General features: G+C 47.9%; 1 protein-coding gene across 1 annotated transcript; it reads right to left on the minus strand.

The window, feature by feature from the left end:
- Nucleotides 1-4,002: 4,002 nt before the first annotated feature.
- On the minus strand, nucleotides 4,003-16,978 carry LOC113983773 (cytochrome P450 3A29-like). The gene is made up of 13 exons (XM_027713234.2): nucleotides 16,800-16,978; nucleotides 15,827-15,920; nucleotides 14,318-14,370; nucleotides 13,118-13,217; nucleotides 12,582-12,695; nucleotides 11,955-12,043; nucleotides 11,225-11,373; nucleotides 10,704-10,831; nucleotides 10,274-10,358; nucleotides 9,143-9,303; nucleotides 8,705-8,931; nucleotides 7,078-7,240; nucleotides 4,003-5,140 (listed from the first exon to the last, which is right to left on the minus strand). Exons 1-13 carry the CDS (start codon nucleotides 16,868-16,870, stop codon nucleotides 5,045-5,047), a joined length of 1,530 nt encoding a protein of 509 aa, XP_027569035.2. The 5' UTR covers nucleotides 16,871-16,978; the 3' UTR covers nucleotides 4,003-5,044.
- Nucleotides 16,979-23,500: the final 6,522 nt, after the last annotated feature.

Below are 23,500 nucleotides of genomic sequence, written 5' to 3' on the forward strand. Positions count from 1 at the left end.
AGGAACAGTATTTGCAGTGTTGGCCTCAAGGAGAGCTGAAGCTGCATCAAGATGCCACAGCTGGGTCACCAGTGCCACAGTCCTGTGTGCTGGTCGCTGTCCACAGCCGTAAGATCAAACAGAGGAACACTCACATCATAAACCTCAGGGGCTGGTGCACAGTGACAGCAAGCCTGAACCCAGGAGAAGCCATGAAAAATGGGCTAGCAACATAATTTTGGAGGGAACAGGCAAAACCAATGCCTGACCTTGTTCAGACACAGGGAAAAACAACTGCAGACCTACAGGAGCTGTAAAAGGAGCCTGAGCCAAAATGTATGGGCGGTATTAGAGGGAATAACCCTTATGAGGTGGAAGGCTTTGATAGACGCACTCCTACAGGTAGCTTCAATCCCTGGCAGCTGCAAGGCTTCGGTAATGAATGTCAGGCTGCTGGCCAGCTGAGAGGGGAATAAACAGCTATTTGCCTTCAGTGGAAGTAGCATCAGTTTGACATATGACATTCAAATGATAGGAGCTTTAAAAGTGTGGTTAAATGACTGCTGTTTGACTCCAAACCTCGAGTCCGCCGAAGCAGCATCGCAACCGTTTACCTTTGCTCTGTGGGGGATTGAATCACTGAGCTTAAAAATGGAAGATCAAAGTGCCTCTGCAAATTCAGTCCACAGTGTGTCGTGTGTCCAGCTGCTCCTGGATGTGTGCTGGAGTGATGAGAGGGGTAAAGACCGGTCCCCCCGCTGCTGTGGCCTTTGCCTCTGCCGATGGCTGCTGCTGGCACACTTGGAACTGAGGAGACACTGAGGTGCCTCTATGAGACAGACGGGGAGAGGCTGGGGAGGATGAAATTCAGGGCTGTGGGATGGAATAGGGCGAGAAAAAGGGGTTATCCCCACCTGGTCCGGTCCCATGGTCTGGCACCTCGTTCTCCTGATATTCTCCTCCTCCTCCTCCTCCTCCACACTGGTTGGCTCCTTTTCAAGGCTCTCCTGCATTTTGCCTTGCAGGATGCCAGTCAACCCTGTGCCATGTCCATCACCTGCTTGTTTTAACAAAAAAGCACTGCAAAGAACTTAGCTCTCTATTTTAGGGGACCTTGTTATGCATTTGTTACATTAGCCTGTCAGCTAAATACCAGCAGTCACAACCCTTTGATAACCTACCTGCTGAAGTGCTTTGGCTTGCAATCTTCACGCTAAAACAAGAGCTCAGGACCAAAGTTGCTGCAGGAAAAAATCACTGCTCCCTGACCTTTGGGCAGACTCCGTGGGCTGATTATTCCATCGATTTTGACAGAATCGAGCACTCAATACGGGCGTCTGGGGGCCTGTGCCTCTTCAGCAGCGGGTCCAGTACAGCACCAGCAGCAATTATACAGACAATCTCTATGCAAGCCTGGGTCAGTGTCAGGAAAGCTCCAAGTGTCTTGCAAATTGGGACAGGCACAACTGCTCTACCTGGGACTGGCCCCGGGACCTCCCGCTCGCGGCGGGGGGAGGACGGAGTGTGAGAGAAGCACTCGAGCACATGTAGAGCCCAGCAGCAACAGCACTTCAGTGAGGGAGCACCATGTTAAGTGCAAATGGGTGCTCTTGCTTGAAAGAAGCCTAAATAATTGAAACACAAGTGAGTGAGGCCAGATTTGAGTGATGCCACTTGACGGTGGACTGTCCTTCCAGAAGGAGCTGGTGCTGAGCTGAAGAGTGTTTGCACTAGGCAGCAGCGCTGTGCTATAGGAGGGGGATACACAGAGCAAAGGAGTTGATGCACAGGGCCCTATAGTAATCCTATATGTTTTTTAGGGGGAGTAGAGGACTTGCTTCCAGCTGTCAGCATGTTAGATGAGCTCCTGAAGCACTTCTGCTTTAGGGTCCTCCAAAAGGAAACCGATTTGCTCACTCTGTGACCTTGCTGGGATCTGAATCAAAGCATGGCATAAGGTGGACACCCATCAAAGTTCACTATTGCCTAACTGTAAATAATTTTAAAAAAATTACAAGTGCAGGTAACCTGAGGCCCAGAAGAGCACAGCTTTATTTCCCCTGGCTACAGGTGAATAGTGCAGGCTTGTTACCTCTGGAAATGGGACCAGAAAGTGTTGACAGAGAACATCTCCCAGACAGCTGCTCAGTCTGGAATAAACCCAAGAAACAGAGTTCTAGGTACTGTGCCTGCTGGAAAACCCACAGCATCAAAGCATTTCCCCACTGCAAGGTCCCACCCAACCGCCCCACAAAGCCAAAATCTGTTGGTAACCCCCCCCCTGGAACAACTGGGAACCAATGAAGGTGTGTGCTTTCTGCTCTTAAGCACAACTGAATTCAGCAAAACAAAGGTGGGATTTGGCACAGCTCAGCACTGCTTTGTGTCTTGCCAGACTCCCGTGCAGGTGCCTGGAGATGAGGCCGAGCTGTGCTGGTCCCTCTGCAGGCACAGCAGTGCTGCCCAGCACAGCAGCCTGTTTGCCCACTTCACTGGCACGGGGTGGAGCAGATGAAGATGCCTTTGAACAGACATGAGAGAGGCTGATATCCTTTGACACCTGCGAGTGAACTGTGTATTTCCAAAATGTTAAGCAGCTTTGTGAGAGAGATTATCCTGAAGGATGTTTTCCTTAGTGTTGACATTTGTGAGTGATTAATTCCAACACAGGCATGGGGCGAGGAGGCAAAACTCTTCCCTCGCTGCCACCGGGCAGGCTACGGCCTTCGCCCCAGCGAGGTTATTAATTCATCCCTGACCTGTGACACTGTGGGTGACTTTGTCACCCTCATCTCCTCAGTCCCCTCTCCAGGCAGAGACCCGAGGATTTCCATTCCCCTTTTCATGAACTGCTGTGACGGTGCAGGCACTTTTCAGCTGTTTGTTCTCCAGGGGTCCCGCTGCCTCTGCACTTTGTCGTTCTCCCCTGAGATGTGCCGTCACAAACACTCTGCCACAGCTTTAAAAAAAGGGGAAAGCAACAGCTCAAAACAAAGATGAATTGTCACTTTTGTACGCTGGTGGCAGAAGGGAGCTGCACTGCTGCAGGTTACGAAGGCAAAAGGGGAAGCCATGGCTGCCTGAGCTGCTGGGAATTTTCTAACCCTCTCACCCAGCTCACTGGTGACTCTCTAGAGAAGCAGCTTCACTCTTCCCTTACACTTCCAGTCAAAGGTGTCTTTCACTGGAGAATTTAATTTGCTGCAGAAAGGTTATTATAGCTTTTCTGAGATTTTCTACTCAATTCCTAAAAAATATAGAAAGTAAGTATAAAAAGAATATATAATATGTATAATCTATTTCTACATAAAAGAATGTAAAATACAAAAACTGATATGTAGTGAATAAAGTTCCTAAGCCAAATTTTACAATAGGAATCGCTTCACACCATCAGTGACTCTGCTCAGCTGCTCATTTTGGGAATGTTGTACCTTAAACTCTGCATCTCCAAAAGCAGCTCTTAGTACTGATGTTACACATAGGGATTCACTCAGGATATAACAAGTTTTCATCTCCCAGGAATCCAAGCAGCATTATCTATGGCAGTGAGTGGGCTGGATATATATGCACATGCAAGTACTTCACCCAATGCTGAAATCTGACAGCTTGGAAACAAAAGACATCCTCCTGTGGAAGCTACAGGTAGAGCAGGTGCATGAGGTGTTTAGGAGAGAGCAGAGAGCTGTTTGAACACTGTATGAAGTCACATGCTCTGCAGCATGGAGCAGATGCTGGAATCAAATCCCCCCATTCTCACAGAGAGACAAATGCCTGGCTGAGACTAGCAAGACCACGTCCTCACTGATTTGTGGTGCCAACAGGTGACAGCAGAAGAATGAAACACATAAGAGAACTTCTATATTCACTCTGTAGCATGGATTTTTGAGGATCCCACTCAAGAAGTGAAGAATCCAGCTGGGAGAGGTGATGGGACATTGTCACCTGGCCAAAAACTTATGAGACCTTCAGATGGAGTCACTTGTGTATGGAGAAAGCACAGAAGCAGAGATTGGCATCAACTGGTTACAGAAGAGGTAAGTGAGCTTTTTATTGCAGTTAGCACTCCAGTTTCTGGAGGAATAATACCAAATGTCAGCATACAGGTCTTTTAGAATCTATAAAAGGAGACAAAGTCTGGCAAGACTTTGAAGCTCTCAATAGCCAAAGGCACCTTTTTTCCAGACTAGGGTTGTCCAGGACATCTGAAGGCTCTCGGTGCTGCACCCTGCACCATTATTAATTCAGTTAAGTTGGTCTTACAATGGCCTGATATAAACCAGAGTAAAAGGTGTCATGATAACAGTATGGACAGTGCCTGTGTTGACAATCCTTTCCATGGGTGATGGCTGCATGCCCAGGGTACAATAAGCAAACAATGAGGAAACACATGTGGGACACTCCTCTCCCACTCTGCTAATCTCTAGACATCAGGGGTAACTGCTTCTCTCTGGGCTCCTCCAGTTCAATCATCTGCACTTGAAATCACGCAAAAGCCATCTAAAATCATACAAAAATCTAAATAAATCAGCATCAGAAATTTTGCTGCAGGCATTCAGTTCTGCAAGGATGTGACCATTTTAACACTTGTCAGGGTCATAGCACAGAGCTGAGGAGATAGCCCTGGACAATTCTGCATTCCCAAGAGAATAAAACCAGAAGACACACAGAGTTACCCAGCAGGCAGTGGGAACAGGAGCAATGGCAGCATTACTTAACTATGTGCAATTTGTTCTCCCTATCTTGATTTAAATTACACTGCCAGAAGAGACTGACAGTGTCTGGAATCAAATTGCTTAGGAAAGTGCCTCTTCAGAGAGAGAGAAAAAAATGCCCAAATAACTCAAGTGCAAAGGGTCTTGCAAAATGCGTATTGTGATTGGGGGCAGCGGGGCCTGGGGCTCATGTTCATTAGGATAATGCTCATGTAATTATGCTGGGCCAAACCCCTGTGAAATGGGGGACAGCACCTCTGACATTCCTGCAGCGCACACATCAGCCTGGGCTCCTCTCAAGAGTTAGAGGAGACACCATCAAGTAAGTGCTTCTTGCTCTTTTCCTGCTTCTTTCACTTCTTCAGGTCAGCCTGGCCTCTGGGGACCATCTTCAGGACGATGGGCTTCTTTGGCTGCATGAAACCTTTCGAGTCCAGAACCAGCGGGATCTTGAGGAGGAGGAAAAAACCAAAACAGCCACGTGAGCTGGGAAAAATGACAGACACGACAACAACAGGAGCCCTACAGCTCACATACATCCCGGCTGCCACTCGTTTTCAATGCACTTCCTAACTTACAGGTGTACTTACAGCAGGACTATCACTGTTGCTCATGCAAAACAGCTACCAGCTGGTGTTTAATAGCCCTCAGCTCTTGAATAAACTGGTTACTGAATTCTGGCTTTCACATGGTGTGGTACAAAGAGCTCAGTGCACTGATCAACAGGCTGCACGTGGAGGGAAAGGCAGCCAACACCCATGCAGGGAGCTGCAGCCAAGGAGGGGCACACGGTGCCATTTTGTTTAATGCCAAAGTGTGTCAGCACTAAGGGGAACTACATCATAATGGGAGCTGGAGGAGCAATGAGCTCTCCAGGAAAAACAAAACTAAGATTGCTGCTCAGACCAAGTACCAAAGAAAAAGCATCCTCACACGAAAAGGTTTTCATGGGGTAGGCTGGAAATCTCATTAACAACATCTAAAGTGGGTGTTGGAGGGACTCACTTTGCAGGGGAAAGGAGAGTGTTTTAAATCATCCCCTAATGGATGCTGCTCATATCTGAGCTCTCCCACACCCCATCAGGACAAGGGTGATACACTCAGCCTGACAAGCTACATTCAAATCCCCATATCCCAGTAAGCTTTGTTTCAGGAAATTTAAGCAATGTGGCTTGGAGCCCAATGTGCCATCAGTGGAGAAGTGAGAGGAGGCTGCAGCTTCCATGTACATATTCCAAAGGGATGTTCCAGCATGAATTTTTTCCTCCCACTCTGATCTGATGTACATGACATCTTCTGCAGAAAAAAGGGCTGAAAGAGCCCCATAAACCTATGGGCACCAATAATACAATACATATTTAACTTGTCTCCTTTTAATTAAAGGCAGTTATAAAAAGAATCAATTTTATGGATTGCAGAGGACTAGAAAAATGTCATTAGACTTGGGGGAGGGTGGATAGGTCACTGCATTGTTAATGGACTATTACAGTCTTTCACCTCCAGGTTACTAGTTGAGCTGCAATCTGAATCTGCAGAGATTCCAGCTGAGCACCCGTGCCAAGTAATAATTTAATAAGGATTTCTCTGTTTCTTACAACAAATGTCCTTTGAATGCACTTGCTGGCCCCTCTGCTCTGATTTCCCAACAAAACACATTAATGGCACAGCCTTTTGCAGCAGCCGGTGCAGAGAGCTGGGCTGGGCTGGAAACCAACACCATCGTGCTACCTGCCTCTGAGGGAGCTGCTGTGCTCTCAGGAGGGCTGGCTTGACACATCATTTCCAACAGCTACTGCATTTATCTTATGTCAAACAGCCCCAGCTTGCAAGGCCTGTCCCATCAGTACTGCATGCAGCATTCACTGGGACCCCAGGCAAAGCCAAAACCCAGTGGGATCCTGTATTGCCTCAAAGAGGGAGAGGGTCGCCAATTCAAACTGAGCTCAGACTGTGCTTGCTTGAAAATTGTTATCCTTTAGGGCTGCCTGGTGGCCCATAAGAGACAAATTTTGGTGTCTTGGGATGCCTCACCATGCCATGTTTGTGTTGCAAAGCATAGCTTTGGTGTGGGCTGGGGGGACAGTCCCTTCCTGCTCCCTGGAGCAGGGTCTCCCTAAGCTGGGTTGAGGCAGACATGCAGTGCACTGTGGAGGAGTGAGCACCCCACAGCTCAGGTGCACCCAAAGACAGACAGAGGACTTCAAGGATTTCAGTCAAAACATTAAATATGTTTCTGTAGAGGCTTAAAATAAAAAAGTATCAGTAACTTGTGGTGAACCACTTAAAATTAACTGAGAAGATTTTAACAGTTTTTCCCATATAACTGTAGGACCATCTCAGTGGGAGTAAAGGGCAGATAGTGAAATACATCATCCCATATCCTCACCGGTGTGTCTCTGCAGGTTCTGAAGAAGAAGTTTTGCAACAGGACGACCACAGCCACTTTTACAACAAGGAGAGCAAACCTCATTCCTATGCAGTTCCTGGGGCCAGCCCCGAATGGCAGGAAGGTGTAGGGGTCAAGACTCTCTTTGTTCTCTTTACTGAACCTGATTACAACCAAAAAAAAACCAAGTTAGCATGAGCTACTGTTCCAGGATGTGTCAGCTTCCAGATCTGAAGTGATGAGGGGTCTGGGAAGGCAAAAGCTTTTTGTGTTTCTGTGCATATTAGAAGAATCCAGCTAAGTCCCTTATTTCTGTCTCTATAGATACCTTATGCCTCTGCTTTTATCCCACTGCTCGGAGTCGGTTGTGCAACTCCAAGTGCATCAGGTGACCAGGGAATACCTGAAATATGCTAATGGGTTTCATAACTACTCTTTTTCTCAGAACTCCCTCTCAACTCCAAAACCGAACCCAGATTTCAAACCCTAAAACACATAGGTCTACAGCTTCGCGGCTTCCCTGCAGATCAAAGGACTGAGCCAACACAAAGACGTTCTCCCCCTGCGTGACTAAAGGCAGGGTTGCTTTTGAGACGTGCCAGCCATTCCTCTCCTCATCATGAGAAACAGGGAAGAACAATCAGCTTCACTGAGAAATTTGCCACTGAGCATTTTCAGTAATACTTCTTAGTGATCAGTTAGTTTTCATGCCAGGAGGCTTTTCATTCCCAGTGCATGAGGTCCAGGTACAAACCTCAGCCACGCTAAGTCAGTAGTGAAGTATTTCGCTACTGAGCCACCAGCACATCTCTCTGATGAACTCCCAGCAAGGCAAGTGATCCCTAAAGAGCTCCTGTCCACCCACCCATGCAGTTTGTCAACTGGAATAAGGATGGAGCTATTGGAGCAACTGGTGTAGCCTGTCTATTGCCAGCGTACTCCCATTTGGGTGTTTCCTCCTGAATTCAACACAAGGTGTTCCACAGGTGACTTCAGCAGCACCCACCTCCCTCCCTAACTTCTGCCTGATACTGCTGCCACATTTTGTCCCAAAGGTCACCACATCCCCACATCAGAACTAGCTTTCAGGGGTATTCCAGCTCCTGGTAAAAGGGCACAAGGTCTGGTCCTGCTCTCTCCGGACTAACTCTCAATGTCTTTGTGGCCACCTGAAGACTAACAGGCCCAGGGTCTCCCAGATCTGCCTTGGGCTATTGCCTCATTTTGCAGGGTCTGACAGAGCTCCTAAGCAAAGATTGCTTCATAACTTGAATTAAAAATTAAGTTTTATTTCCTACCCATCTTTGCCCTTCCACTGCTGATTTGCAGGGCATTGTGCCAGTCACCCAATGACTCTTGCTTTAATATCTGGCCATAAACCCCTCAGTGTTACAGCTGCTGGGAGCTGCTCTCACTGTTGCTCCCTTCAATGCAGTTAATTAAATTCCATGCACAGTTTATAGATGTAGATCATAAAACTCCCCTCACGGTAATGCTGGGACTAGATGTCAGACAATGATAAATGCCTAATTTAAATGTTATAATCATACATTCCCCACTTTTGCTGCCATTTCCACTCCCAGGGCTGAGGTTGAGCACGCAGCTATTCCCCCTGTCCAGCCCTCACCTCTCAGGCCTGAACTCATCGGGATCTGGCCAGTACTGCGGGTCACGGTGCAGCACAAAGGCTGGGATCATGACCACCACGTCCTTTGGAATAGTCACACCACTGATCTCCACCGTCTGCTTGCAGACCCTCTCGAGTCGGCCCCCAGCGGGGTAGAGCCGGATGGATTCGTTCACCACCATGTCGAGGTACTCCATCTGTGTGATGGCGTCGTACGTGGGAGTGGCCTGGGAGGGGATTGGGACAGCTGTGAGCACAGGACTCCAACTCCCACCTCAACACCCCCACAGTGCTTCCACTTCAGGCATCAGAGACCAGGGGAGGGGAAATCTCAGTGCCAGCACCCCAGCCACTTGCTTTGTTTCCAACCTGGCTTTTGGCTCAGGGTTTGCAAGGCACTGGTAGGGACAACCCCAGCATCTTCCCACCCTCCTTTACCTTGTTGGGCAGGTATGCATCGACTTCATCCTGGAGTCGCTGCTGCACGTCAGGGTGGATGGCCAGGTTGTAGGCTATGTAGCTGAGCGTGGAGCTGGTGGTCTCATAACCAGCAAAGACAAAGATAAGAGCCTGGGCCAGAATCTCTTCATCACTTAATGCTGAAAAAAGGCATAAAAGCACATACACGAAGCTGAAAACAACAGTAACTAACCCTTGGGAATTCAGGATCCCACCTACCAATCTAGGTAATGCTACTCCTAAAGGAAATTTCCAGCTTACCCTCTGGTACCACAAAGGGGTTGATCTGGCAGTTGTAGAGCCAGAGAACTGCCATCAAGATCAGCAGTGTTACCTTGCTTTCTTTAAGAGCAGAACCAAGGTATGTGCAGCCTGAGCCTGATTCAGAAAGACTCTGCTATCTTCTAGGACAATGCTCCTAGGCCAAAACCAAAAAAAATAGGAGCACATGTCAGGAAAAGATAGAGAGGAAGAGATGTCCAGCATCCCCTCTAAGCCATGAGGTGAGCCTTGCACTGCCAAGGGATTAGTAGCCCTGAGCATAATGTGGCAGTGATAATAAGCAGAACCCAGGATTTAATGCTGGCACTGCAGCAGGGTTCAAGCACCGACAGGATGCAGCCTGCAGTGCAGGGTGTCCTTACAAATACCCTGTCCCGGCACCTCAAAATTTACAAGCATCCTGACTTGACTGAGGTTGATGGACTGGGACTATACTTGGCTGAGTCATTATTTCTTAATTTAACAGTTTACCCAGGATGGGGGACAGAGATGAGCCGACAGATGAGCAAGGTACACACAACATATGTGCTTTGCGTGCTTTTTGAAACACAGCCAACATTGCTGGCCTTCAGAGAAGACAATATAAGAAATGGGAGTAAGGAAATACTCTTTTTACCCTTTGTTGCACAAACACACCTCAGGATTTATCCCAGGAAATGGGATATAATGAAAATAGGCTGATTCGCAATAAACATCATTATGGCCCCACTACCGAGACCTTGAATTTTGCACGGGATTAACGACTAAAATCCTCTCCCTACTTCCCTCCTTCAACCCAATAAGGAACTACTGCTTTTTGTTGAGAGGAGGACAGATCTGAAGACATACTTTTGTCCCAGTCGGCCTCAGCAGACTTGGAGCCATCCTGCAAGTTCTGGGATTCAATCATGAGCTGCAGGAAATCAACCCGGTCCTGGGGACAGACAGAGGCAGTCAGATATGGGTGAGGAGAAAGCAAATCTTGTCCAGCACAAGTCTCTTGCTGAGACATCTGCTCCAGGCACAGCCCCCCAGTGGTAGTTCATGGCTTTAGTGCATGATGAGGTCCGGACTAGAGACTCTCTATGAACACAGACAGTTTCTCCACTTGGGATACCCAGGCAGGGCATGGTTCTGCCTCTCCTCAGGATTGGTGAGCCATGAGCAATTTTGGAGAGCAGGTGATCCACCACAGATTCTGAAGGTGCCACCAGGTCCCTCTTGCACTCAGGACAACACACTTCTCCTGAAGAGAAGAGGCCGCCTGGGCTGGACTCACCGTGCTGCTGCCCTTTTCCCGTTCCTTCTTCATTTTCATGAAGACATCCTTAAAGAAGTTCATGACGTCTGAGGGTAACAGAGTCACCTTCATCTTTTCCAGCACAGGGATAACAAAGGGGAACAACACTAAAAGGAAAGAAGAGAACAACACATTTGAGCTCAAAAGGGCCCCGAGAAACTCAAAACTGGCACAAAGCGTAGAAAAGAGAAGGGTAAATCTGGGCCCTGACCCAAAAAATTGCTCTGTGACAGAGCTGCTCTCCATCATGCTTCTGCAAACAGGGTCTCTGATTTCAGGAGGATGCTGCAAAGTCCCACATGGTCTGTACGAATCCTGACTGCGGTTTCCCTGGGGAAATAATTCTGCAGATCTGCTAGGGTAAATCTAATCCTGCAAAGTGCTGAGCATCTCCCATGTGGCAAAGAGGACTCAAAGCTACTAAGGGAGCTACCAGGAAATGCAGATGGTCACCACCTTTGACATTGATTCAGGGCTGTATGAGATGAGGTGTGTCATACCTAAGAGCATGAACAGAGGACTCAGGAAACTGAACTCGAGAAATTTCTTAATGTTGGTGACAAAGGGGTCATTGGGGTTGCCCATGGAGTCAACATTGACACTGAAAGAAGTGCTGGCCACCACATCCATGCTGTAGGCTCCAAAAATGCTGAGTAGAGAAGAAGTGAGAGCGAATGAGATGAACCCAACCACAACAGTAAATAAGAGCTCATCTAGGAACAATCATTGTGGGAGGGAATCTCTCTTGATGCAAACATAGTAGGTCTGTCCTAATCTAGCAGTAACCATCATTATACTTTCCCAAGTTTTCCCCAGTTGCATTCATTCCCCAATTTTTCTCAGCTTCAAAATCCTAAGCTGCAGTTGGAAAGCACTGAACTGCAGTCTGGGGTAACAAAGACTATATTCTGACTTCCATCTGTAAAAGAGATTGCAAAAATGACATACAAAAATACCACATCTTGCACAGCTTCTGGAACAGTCCCTGCTCCTTCCTCAAAATGCATCTCCAGTAAAATGAAACAGGGGACAGAGCACAGCTACCCCCTTGAGCAGAGCAGAGCACAGCAAGCCCACTGCTGGGAAACATGCCATGCCCATGACTGCTGTGGAGTTTGCCTCCATAGCTCACAAGGGATCTACGTTGCAGCATGGAAAAGACCCTCCAAAGCAACCCCTTCCCCACACTGAACACAAACCCTTTCCTGTCAGCCCCACACAGTTACTCACTCCTTTGCGGTCACGAATTCATCATTAGCCACTTTCTTCTCAATGTTTTCCACTAATTTTTCACCATAGTGATTAATGATATGGAACATCTGAAACGCAAACCAAAGCAGAAGGCACTGTTGACTCTTTCCCTGCCACCAAACAAGGCTGGATGATTCCACCCTGCCACCTGCCACTTGCCAAGTCAGGCTTGGGGAGGTCTCATTTCCAGGTCTCAGACATTGCTTTCTCTCATCTTAACAATCTGTCCACAGAGCTCATCTACTATGACTGAGCAAGGCTCTTCTCCTAAAATCCACACACAGCTCCCATTCCAGCTAAGCATCCACTCCAGTTGGGATTGAACATGGCTCGAGTGCATGGAAAATGGACAACCACGGATTGAGTGATGTGCTTAGCAAGATGAAAATACAGGCCATAGGGCCAACAGCCTTGTGAGCTGTTTCATCCCCCATCTCCTGACTCCATCCCCACGATGGCAGACAGACACTGCATTGCTGAACTGTACCAACAATGCAGGTGCTCATGGATGTGGTCCTGACAAACAGGGCGACTTCCCTGTCGGAGGTGAAATGGCCCAGTCCTCCTCCAGCTATTGATGCAAAGTACCAGTGGCCTGTGCTTTACCTCCTTCAGCTTCCCACTGGTGAAGGTTGGAGACAGCACTGTACGAATCCTCTTCCACTGCTCATCTGCAGCCACGTTGAGGGCCGACTCCAAGAGCCCGTTCAGACCAAAGTTCTGCACAGGGGGAATGTTGCAGCAGAAGGGACATGGTTATACAGGGAAACAGGTGAAGCTTTACAGCCCCCTTCCACATGACAGAAATGCAAAGAAAAACCCACTATGGATTGTTCACTTGGCCCCCAAAGTCATGTGAGCTCTACCTCAACCAGCAAACAACAGAAATGGAAATAAGAGTGTAAGAGTCATAAATTACCATCAGCCCTGTGGTACATCCAGGCTGATGGCCCAATGTGCCAGCCAGAGCGGCCCATACACCTCCCTAGCAGAGTTTTGATGTTGCTACCATCAATAAACTGGGGCACATCAGAGAGCAGTACTTACTGAAGGGCTCAGAGGAGAACAGAAACCATGAAGAAATCCCCTTCTTGCTGCACGTGCTCTGTACTGGAGAGCAAAGCACGGGACTAGGTACCTACCCGGCGATTGGTAAAAATGGAGTAGCACTCTTTCACCAGGATGTTTTTGATGAGGATGGGGTCCAAAACAGCCAGCACAGGCTGCCTGCCATCATAAAACCTAAGCCACGAGAAACCCACAGTCAGTCCATTGCTCATGGTCAGCTGGAGCAGAGGCAGCCTGTTCTGCCTGTGGCCAGAGCCACGGCACAAAGGGTTTGGGCCAGTTGAGTCCCCTCTGACTAAACCACCAAAAGGATGAGGCTGGAACTGTTTTATTATGTAGTAAAACAGAAGAAAGGGAAAGAAAGTGCCAAACATGGACAGCATGAGCATTTCTAGCAGTTGTCTGTGGTACTAAAGAGTTGACAAAGCGGCGTGGGTTTAGATAAAAGGCAGCCTTTGCCACAGTGCTGATCCCCTGCACTTGGGCTGTCTGAGCTCTGTGTCTGCTCCTGATAGCTGGAAACAGTAAATCCATGCTGAACAGCCTACCTGTGGGGTAAAGAGACTTCCTGCCTGGCCTACGAGGTACTGATTGGTGAAAAACTCCTCTGTCTCCTCCATTTTCCAATCAATAGCGACAGAAGAACTTAAAAGTCATGGTGTGGGCTAAAGGGCAGGGAGCCTTGGGCCACAGCTGAGGGAAGCTGCCATCTTCAAGAAGCTTGAGAACATTTAATCTCTCGAAAAAAATGCGTCAGGTTTCATGAAGCCTCTCAGGATTTTTTTTTTTTGGCACAGGAATTTTGCTTCAGTTTGAGAGGTTCTCAATAGAAGCATAATAAGAAGGCTCTGCACAAAACCAGTGCTGTGCAGGAAGAGAAGAAGCAGGCTGAAAGGTAGCTTGTGCCCCAGCTCTGGAGAAGCAGGGAGCAAGATGAAAAACCCTGTGGCAGCCTGCAGCTCGCTTCCTGCTCCAGACAGACAGAGCAGCAGCTTCAAAGGCAGGAGGCTCAGTTTGACACCAAGCAGTGGAGGTTATTTTCAAAGCTTATGCAAACAAATCATCCCCCTAACTGGCCACCATCATCCCAGCCCCGCACCGTACTGAAATCCCAGCAGGAGAGAAGCCTTGGAGAGATGGGCGGAGACTTTCCCAGTGGTGAACCTGGATTTTCCCAAGCTGCCACTGCTGGAATTACAGCGCTGAGTGACATGATGGCAATGTCCCTTTTTCCATTCATCCCAAACAGGTAGTTTTGTTCTGCAGAAACTCACCCCCAGATTTTTCCATACTTTTCAAAGCACACCTGATCAAAATGGTGGACTCCCTGGAAAAGAAGAAAGCAGAAATGAACAGTTTGCCAGTAAAAAGTGATTAAAGCAGGTCACAGCTGGCAGCACAGGGCATCCCACAGACCCATTGTAAGCGGCAGAGGTTGAGGTTGGGAGGTGCACAGTTGCTCTTAAGCATCACGTAGATGCCTAAGGGACATTTGCACTGGAGAGAAAAAAGAGAGCAGAGAGAAAAAAGAATAAAAAAAGCACTATCAACTTCTACCAGCCAACCTGATCCAAAAATGTAACGAAGACAAGGTATGACAAGGTACACTGTTTTAGTGTGAGCAGAGTTAGGAGGCAGAACCAGATCCCAGGGTGTCCTTTCACCTTCAGCTCAACAAGTGAGAGCTGCTACTGCCTTGTCCTCATATGATCTTCCACTGCAATTCCTGAACTGGAGTGAACATGGCTTTTTTGTTTTGTTTCCATTAGGGTTTTAACTGAAGTTACATGTACGGATGAAACTTATGGGACACACAACACTCACTAAAGCATTAGTAAGAGATCACGTGCATGCTGCAAACCCAGCAAACCCAGCAAACCCAAGTAAAACACCACTTTTACTGAAGCCAATACATTTGATCTGCATTAGCAGTTACCTGAGATCAGCTACTACCTAGTTATCTGATTAGGTTTGATAAGTCAAAAATATTTGAGTTTCACCTAAAAATCTATTTAGCATCACAGAATCATAGAATCACCTGAGTTGGAAAAGACCTCTGAGATCTTGAAGTCCAACCCTTGATCCAACACTGCTGTGGTTCCCAGACCATGGCACTAAGTGCCACATCCAGTCTCATCTTAAAAACCTCCAGGGACAGTGAATCCACCACCTCCCTGGGCAGCCCATCCCAATGTCTGATTACCCTCTTTGCAAAAAATTTCTTCCTAATATCCAACCTAAACCTCCCTTGGCACAGCTTAAGATCCCTCTTGTGCTAAATTCTATAATTTGGATGGAGGGTTTTTTGCACAAAGGAAGAATGATGGAGAAACAGAAAAAACAAATATTTGTCTGGCTTAGTCTCAGGCTGGCCCAACAGCAAGTGGCTGGATGAGGCATTGCTGGGGCTAATTCAGCCTCTTCATGTTGATGACAAAAAGGGCAAAGAAACAGGCAGTTCTCAGAAATAGCAGCCTTAGGCATCTCTCCAATATTTTTTTATTTTGTTTCTAACAGAACTTCAGCTGCTCAAGAGCAAGCAGAAACACAGGGAGAAACTAATAATTTAAATTACAAAGTAGTTTTAAAATACAGCACACATCCTTCAGGTCAGCCTGACTTTTTATGTTCTCTGTGTGTCCAAAGAGCTTCCTACCTAAAAGCATCATTTGCAACCAGCTGAAGCAGGGGCAGAGGAAAGAGATGTTCAAAGAACGGGAAAAACAGCACCATCCACAAGAGGAACCTCAGGCAGCTATAGAGTAGCAGCTGCTGGTACTCACATGCCGGTACTCCAGGAAAGTTCCCAGAAAGGGCAGAGGCCGTGGACCAGGAATTCCCAACTTCTTGAAGGTCCGGTAGGGCCATATCCCATAGCTGCCAAGCAAAAAGCGAGATGCATTTATGCAATGAAAAGAGAAGATTCTTCATCCTGAGCACAGTGAACTGCTTAAATAACTGGTTCCTGTCACTCAGAGAAAGCTGAAATTATGGACCAGCAGCAGCAGCCCTGCTGAAGATACTCTTTGAATAAATGCAGCATCACTTGGGGTACAAGGTAATTTGGGGTACAAGATAATTCAGGGTACATTTTGATAGAAGAGACGAGCTGAAAGGAGCTGCATCCCAGCCCTGCCAAACTGGTGTACACGGACACCTCAGGTCTTTATTCAGGGGCACTTTTAGTTGCCCAGATCAGACAACTGCATCTCGGGTGGCTGAGGAGAGGTCTCAGAGCGTTTAAATTCTCGGGCTGAGACCTGCCCTTGTGTTTGTCTTTGCAAAGACCTCCTGCGATGCTCAGGTGGTCGAGCCACAGCAGCACAGCAGGGACATAAATTAACACAGCAAAATTAAGTTTTTGCCTGTATAGCTCACTACAGCTCCCCCGAGCCACATAAGCCGAAGTTTTGCCAACATTAACTACTTAATGGGGGTGTTCTGCCGGCAGCAGCGCCGGCATCGCCCTGCCCTGCTCCCAGCTGGCGCAGCCCAAGGACTCCCCGGCCCCTGAAACACCCGGAAGTTACTTCTCCTTGAGAAAAGTAAAAAAAAAAAAAATAAAATAAAGGATTTCCTTTTTACTTCTGTCCCCGTCCAGTCCAGCTTCCTCCTTCCCTCCCCGCTGGCAGCAGAGCCCCGCAGCCCCCCCGACCAGCCCGCTGTGACCACGCGGGAGTCCCTGCGTGGCTTCAGCGCTGGTTCACTTGAACTCGCCTCCTCCCCGGTCACCCGGCGGGACCGGCCTCTACTTACAGGGCCACGAGGCAAAGGAAGGCGACGAGGAGCAGCCAGGTGACGGGGGAGAAGCTGGGCAGGAGCTGCATGGTGCCCGCCGCCCGCCCGCTCCTGCCGCCGCCGCCCCGCACGGCCCCGAGCGCTGCCCGCCATCACGTGAGGGAGGCACGGACGGGCGGAGGCGGCGCTTTCCCTCAAGGCCGAGCCCCGGGCGGGTGCCCCGGGATCGGAGTCTCGGTCCCCGAGCTGTGCTCCGCTGGGGCTGGAAGCTGCTGAAAGGGTGGTTTGTCCAAGTGAAGCAAAGGGCGTTAGCTGCTGCTGTGTCTCGTCTGTCCCAGCTCCCGAGGAATGGCTGTGCAGGTGCACCTTTCCTCGTCCTTCCTCCACCAACCTCCACGTGTCGTGCCCTGCACCTCCTAACTGGGGTCCAGGAGGGACCAGGCTGGAGGAGACAGACCTGCACAAAACACGTGCCCAGACTGAGAGGGGCTTGTTACCCTCAGTCACATTCTCTGGACCACAGGTTCTGTGGGGAGAAGGATACAGCATTAGGACAAGGCACTATGGTGGCACAACCTGTGTGGGTGGAAGTTCTGCCTGATGTCCCACTGCAGCCACCAGTGGCTTTGGTGACCTGCCAGCCTGTGGCTCAAGCCCCAGGAAGCCGCCAGGGCATGGCCATGTGGGCAGGAGGTGCTGAGGACGGAGCTGTTAGCTACCCCCCGAAATATGTAAATAAGTTGTGCAGCATCTTTACGTGCATGGAAATTACTCGTTTGTCCAAAATAGGTTTGAGTGGGAGCAATCTACTCATATAGAGGTGACGCTCTACAGAGAAGATGGAATGCAGAGCTTGATCAAACCCTCAGTGCTCATGCACTGGAGGAGGGACAATGGCACTGTCCCCAGACCTATTTCACATCAGGAGCTCTTCTCTTCCCAGCAGACACATGCTAAAGCACCCTGTGACCCCATGGTGATGAGCACTCAGGAGGGAAAACCTGCAGGGCTGGTGGCAGGGACATGGCTGTGCAGGGCTCCCACAGCCAGGCTCTGCAGCACCCTGCTGGAAACCACATCTGCAGGGTGTGCACGTGGCTAGTGAACTTCTGCAAACTCCTTATTTATCTGATTTTTGATTTGCTTTTTTTGCACGCCCCTTGAAGCACCGTTGTCTCCATAGCTCCAGAGATTTGAGAAAATCATAGCTGATAGCAAATCCACCTCCCAAACAAAATTGCTGCCACGTCTCAGAGCTGCAGGTGGGGCCATCCTGAACAGTCACTGTTGGATAATTTTGTACAAATTTCATGTATTAAACTTACACAGCCCTTTGGACCAAATGCAGTGGTAGAATCTGTACTTACTGAGACTATTTTTCTAATGTGAGTATCACTGAAATGGCACCCAGGAGGGATAAAGCAGAGGGAAAGGCTCTCTAGATAATTTTTCTGGCAACGTTTAAAGGGGTTTAGCATTGTGGGCAAGCAAACCACACAACAGTGCTGCAGGTGAGGGGCTGCCATGGCATCCCAGCACCTTGTCTTAGAGAAAGGAAGAAAGCTGCCCAATTTGGGCTACACAGCTCTTGTCTGTCCAAGGCTGGTGATCCAGCAAAAACATCTTGTGGTATGAAAAGGGGAGCAGAGAGTGCTCCCCACTGCACTCATGCAGCAGATGTGCTAAAACGAGGAAAAAATAACAGCAGCAGCAGCAGAGTCCGAGTTGACATCAATGCTGCTTCTAATTCACCTCTTTCACAGAACTGTCACTTTTCGCCCCCTCTCCCATTTCAGATAATAACTTATTTAATAGATGTCTCCAAGAGAGCTGTTAAACCCCATTGGTAAGAGTCACATCAATGGCCAGTGACCTCTTCAATGCACTGGTCTACAGGCATGGTTATATATTAGAAGACAGAGCTGGTTTACAGCCCTAGTGATGTTTCCAGGGTTAATGATCTGTACCTATGAAGGACCCAGAGTGGTCCAAAAGGAATGTCCTCCTCTGGGTCAGGAGCAGATGTGGCCTCAGCCTTTCAGACATCGCCCTTCGTACTGACACCAGCACAGTGACACTGCTTTCCCTGTTAATAACAAATCCCAAGGTTGCAGAAGCCCTGGCAGTGTGCACAGGGCTATAAAAAGACTATTAATTTTTATACCCTGGGGAGAAGAGGAGTGACTCAGTGTGACCCTGCATCCCCCATGGCAGTGTCCTGTAATGGTCCTGGACAGCACTGAAGCCATGGCCCTGCACACCTTCCCTGCTCATCCTCCGGCCACCAAGTGATCCTGGCATGTTTGCTCTTGCCACACCACCCCAGCAACAATCCTGGGTCAATATTAGCTCACACATTATCTACCACTCCTTATCCCAGCAGCAGCAGGGTCCTGGGCTTTCATGCATTGAATACTTTCCCTGTGTTTGTGTTACTGTTGTCCTGGAGCACAGAGCTCTTCTGCTGCTGCCAACACCCTGCACTCCTCTGTGCTGAGAGGGAACAAGTGGCCAGGAAAATGAGGTATGTGGGGGTTCAAAAGCTGATGGTCACCATGGTTAACGCAAACAGAAGGAGACATGAACTGTGATATCTGACCATAGTCATAGCTGTAAAAATGGGACAAATACATCTCAGACCAACTGAACTGATGAGGCACAGAAGATGATATTGAACCTCATGCCTCATGCAGAACTTCAGTTTGTAAAAGCTCCCAAAGGGACAGAGATACAAAAATTTAAACTACAGAATCCCTCCTAGAGGACAGGTGATTTTACCACTGTCCAAGGCCAAGGGAAGAGAAGTCCTGTGTGAATGCACACCACTGGGTAGAAGGCTACCCCCAGGAGATACACTCTCTGCTGCATCTCAGGCTTTGTAGCTGCTGTATTTGTAGACACAAAGGTTTTCCTTTCCTCCACATACTGTGGGAGAAGTCACGTAACACACAACACTCTTCTAAGAGCCATAGCAAAATGGCAGCCCTGTTAATAACCAGGCTTTTATTCACTGATTGTCCCATCTTTAACAATTCTCTTCTTATTTTCCTCTTGTCCCACAAATGGGATCGCAAGCTGTTTATTCCTGGCTCTTCCTTACAAACCTTGCTCTCAAACGAGCCTCTCGAAAGGACTAAATGGGAAAGCACCAGATGTATGACATCCTCAAAGAGCTCCAGCAGCCAGGGAAGGACCAAGGGCTGGCACCAGTTTCTGCCTTCCCTCTCACCAAGCTCAAAACCACACAGTGCTTCATGCCTGGGTATTTCTGAGACCTCCACAGAGCGAAACACCACGTTGCTCCTTTCATCCAGCAACACTGCTGAATGCTCCTGAAGCCTCAACAGCTGAGACCCATCTCCCTTTCAATCCTCTATAATTTCTAAGCAAGGATGGAAAATTATAAGCCACAGCCAGTGTTACAGCACAGAACCAATTACAGAAGACATGGAGAGGGCAGTGCTTTGTGCACTCTCTGCTCATGCTTGGATACCAGATCCTTCAAGGACAGCTTCTCTTTGCCTGTCTCACATTGTACCAGAGCAGAACTTCTTTGCCTTTTTAGACCTCCCAGCTGGTAGCTTGGTCTCACCAGACAGGGCAGCCAGTGCTTTCCAGAAAGCATCACTGCATCATTTGCAATGACCTCAATTTCTGCCGAGCCACTTCCAAACCAAAAAGTCAAGCCAGAAAGAAACAAAAATCATGACATGACCCTGAAGACATCAGCTCTAAACACGTGACATACAGCCTTTTCTACCAGAATGTCCTTACCTCCAAACCCACCCTATCTCACGAGGACACATGTTAGAAACAGCCCAGTGAGTGTCATCTCTTTTAGAGCCAGGATCTCTGCTCGGCCAGACCTGGTGCTCAGAGCCACATCACTGCCCAAGGGCAGAGTTTGGCCTATTGCTTCTCTCTCCAGTGCCTGGGTTCTGGATGTTTTTCTGGACATATTCAGTGTATGGACTAAGGGCAAGGATGAAGCTGTTTGGCTTGTGATTCATTCAGCATTGTGGACTCCCTGTCAGCAGCTGTTGGATGTGAGCCATCCCCAACATGTTCAGGCACCGTCCTTGAGAATCCAAGCAGGTGTGGCAGAAGGTTTATCACTCAACCCCACAGGGAGGATTTCTCTATTGCAGCTAAAGCAGGCATTTGGCTGGTTGGATTAACCCTTGCTGGCTTCATGGAATGGGCTTCATTGAAAACGAGCATCTTTTTCTCACCTTTTAATTTCTTCTGTGGTGCGGAGACAGCTACGGATCAATGAAAGTGTCTTCATCAATCACCCTGGATATTTTTTGATGGACAGAGGATTGAAATACTGAATCCTTCCTCTGCCATGGTGGGGCATAAAACATTTCCTAATTTCCATCAGGTTATGTGAGGTTTAATCCCAGAGGATACAGTCTACCAGCAGATTAAGTCACGGTCTCATAAATCAATCTGAAAATTTGCCCTTGTTCATCCCAAATTTTCCACAGTTCAGCATCTCCGATGACTCCCATTGCCCTGCTCCTCCCCTGCTCCCCACCTTTGGAGTGTTTATACCAATCAGATAAGCCTTTACATACATAAAAAATAACTTAAAATTTAAAAAGAAAAGTTTGTATTTACAAGTTGAGCCTTGTACTGTTGGAATTAGACTCTAATTAGGTCAGTCATGTTCCCCTGGTAGGGTAAGAATGATAGTGCTGGAAAACAGACAATTTATAAAGACCCAAAAATAACTCATCCTGCTGTTTTGTAAGAAAGATGTGTTTTCTTCGCCCTGTGCTGAGGACATTTGCAATCAAGGCCACTTGGGCACAGTGATACCAGCCACAGACTGCAGCTTGGTCCCACAGGCAAAGCTGGCCTGTGCCTCAATTTCCTCCTACCAAAGGTGGGATATTAATCCTTCCCAATCTGACAGGGCTCTGGTGAGGTCACTTGTGTTTGTAAGGCATTTTGTCACTCTTGGCATGAGGCCCCAGACCATATTACACATGCTATTTTTTTTTTTTTCAAACTTGCCTTTTAGCCTTATCTACACCTTCTGTCAAGCGCACAAAGGGCACAAACTCAAGATTAGCAAAGCTCAGGGTGAAGAACAAGTCTGTGGCTTTGTTCCTGCTGCTTTTCCAGGGTGTGTACCAGCTCAGCATGACGGGTGCACGGACCCCCTTGGAAGTTGCACAATGCAGGGAATTACCTTTGAATGACACCGTGGGCGTCGGTCGCTTCTTCCTCTGAACACATTTTTGTCACACAACCCTGGTTTGCAGTTTCCTTGTTACTCCACACACGGGTGCAGATCCTCTGATTCCACAAGACTTCACAGGTTTCAGCGCCCGCTGACAAATTTGCCTTTTAAAACCTTAAATAATGACTTAACATGTCTGATTTAGGATTATCCTACCTCGTTAACAAATGGTGATGAACATGCCGACTGCTACTCAATGAAGGTCTCAACCAGCCTGGGAAGTCAGCGGCCACACCAACTTGGCTTGGAGGGACGTGCCCAGCATTCCCAAGTAAACAAGACAGCAAAGCTAAAGAACTCCTGGGGCACAGTGGAAGTGAACAAAAACCCAATAAAAACACATGGTCACACGAAGTTCCTTTTGATTTTGTGGGAAATGCAGGTTTGAAATGAAAATAATTAGTGAGGCAAGAGGAGGAGAGGAAAAATAATAAAAAACAAGAAGCAGGCTTAAAAAAGAAAAAGAAAATAAAAGCAGCAAGGAGAAAAATAAATAACCCTGGAGCAAAAACGCAGAGGGGAAAAAGAGGGAACAAAAGAGACAAATAGCAGGAAAAGGATCAGTAATGAAAGCCCAGATTACTTGATTCAGTCAAGCCACTGCTTGTGCTGTTCAGGGCAGGGCGGGAAGCCAATCTGTTTTCTCTGGTATTGTTTAGGCTACAAATGCTGTGGCAGATTTCCCATCCACTCCCATGTTTAGGTCCGTGCTCCAATCCCAGCCACAAAAACATGTGTGGAGGAAACGCGCCCTGAGAAGAGTAAGTAAGGGCTGGAAGCTGGAGGATGATACATTTTGGAGCTGAATGGCCTCAAAAAAGCACTTCTGCATCTTATGGCAATTTTGCAGAATAATGTCTCGTTCACGAAATGCTGTGGCGGGAGGATTTTCATCTTCAAAATGGGTACAGTGATACCTCTGGGTTATTACAAGCTCCCAGCCGCAGAGGGCTGCCTGTATTTACACAACACTGCATTATTTATAATATCCCTTTCAGGAGCAGGAGAATATGAATTCTTTCCTTCACAGTTTGACTTTTTTTTCCTTCCCTTCTCCCATTTGGAAAACATTGATTTCTTGCCCTCATTTCTCCCACCAGAGCTGTAGCTGACCTGACTGAGTTTAGTTTACTTCTCTAGGCCAGATGCTCAGTGGGTGAAAAGCACAACCACCCACCCTGGAATAACAGAGCTGCCCTGATTTCCCCCAGCTGGGATCTGGTCCTGCCTCCCCAACATCTGCACGTTTGTGGGAACTGATTAAAGGCTGCTACAACACTGCAGGGGAGGACAAATATTATTTGCAAGGGGACAAAGGCAATAAAAGTGCTGGCCTCGTGACTTTCTGTTTCTAAGTGGGTTCTGACTCTCTTGTATTAAGGATCTGGAGGAAGTTTATCACTGCAAAATAATAAAATATTTAAAGCTGATCAAATTTTGGGTGGAAACTATTTGAGAGTGTCAGTTT

This window comes from Pipra filicauda, unplaced genomic scaffold (assembly GCF_003945595.2).
Source record: "Pipra filicauda isolate LSUMZ 115617 unplaced genomic scaffold, ASM394559v2 scaffold226_size1812527_pilon, whole genome shotgun sequence".
Classification (NCBI taxonomy): Eukaryota; Metazoa; Chordata; class Aves; order Passeriformes; family Pipridae; genus Pipra; species Pipra filicauda.

What these genes read in the sequence shown, in the direction of transcription:
- LOC113983773 (XM_027713234.2), bottom strand. Translation starts at nt 16,870, where the DNA reads ATGCAGCTCCTGCCCAGCTTCTCCCCCGTCACCTGGCTGCTCCTCGTC. An exon ending in GGGAAAAGGGCAGCAGCACG is followed by an intron (nt 10,359 to 10,703) that starts GTGAGTCCAGCC and finishes GTCTGTCCCCAG; the next exon opens with GACCGGGTTGATTTCCTGCA. An exon ending in GATGAGTTCAGGCCTGAGAG is followed by an intron (nt 7,241 to 8,704) that starts GTGAGGGCTGGA and finishes GGTTGTAATCAG; the next exon opens with GTTCAGTAAAGAGAACAAAG.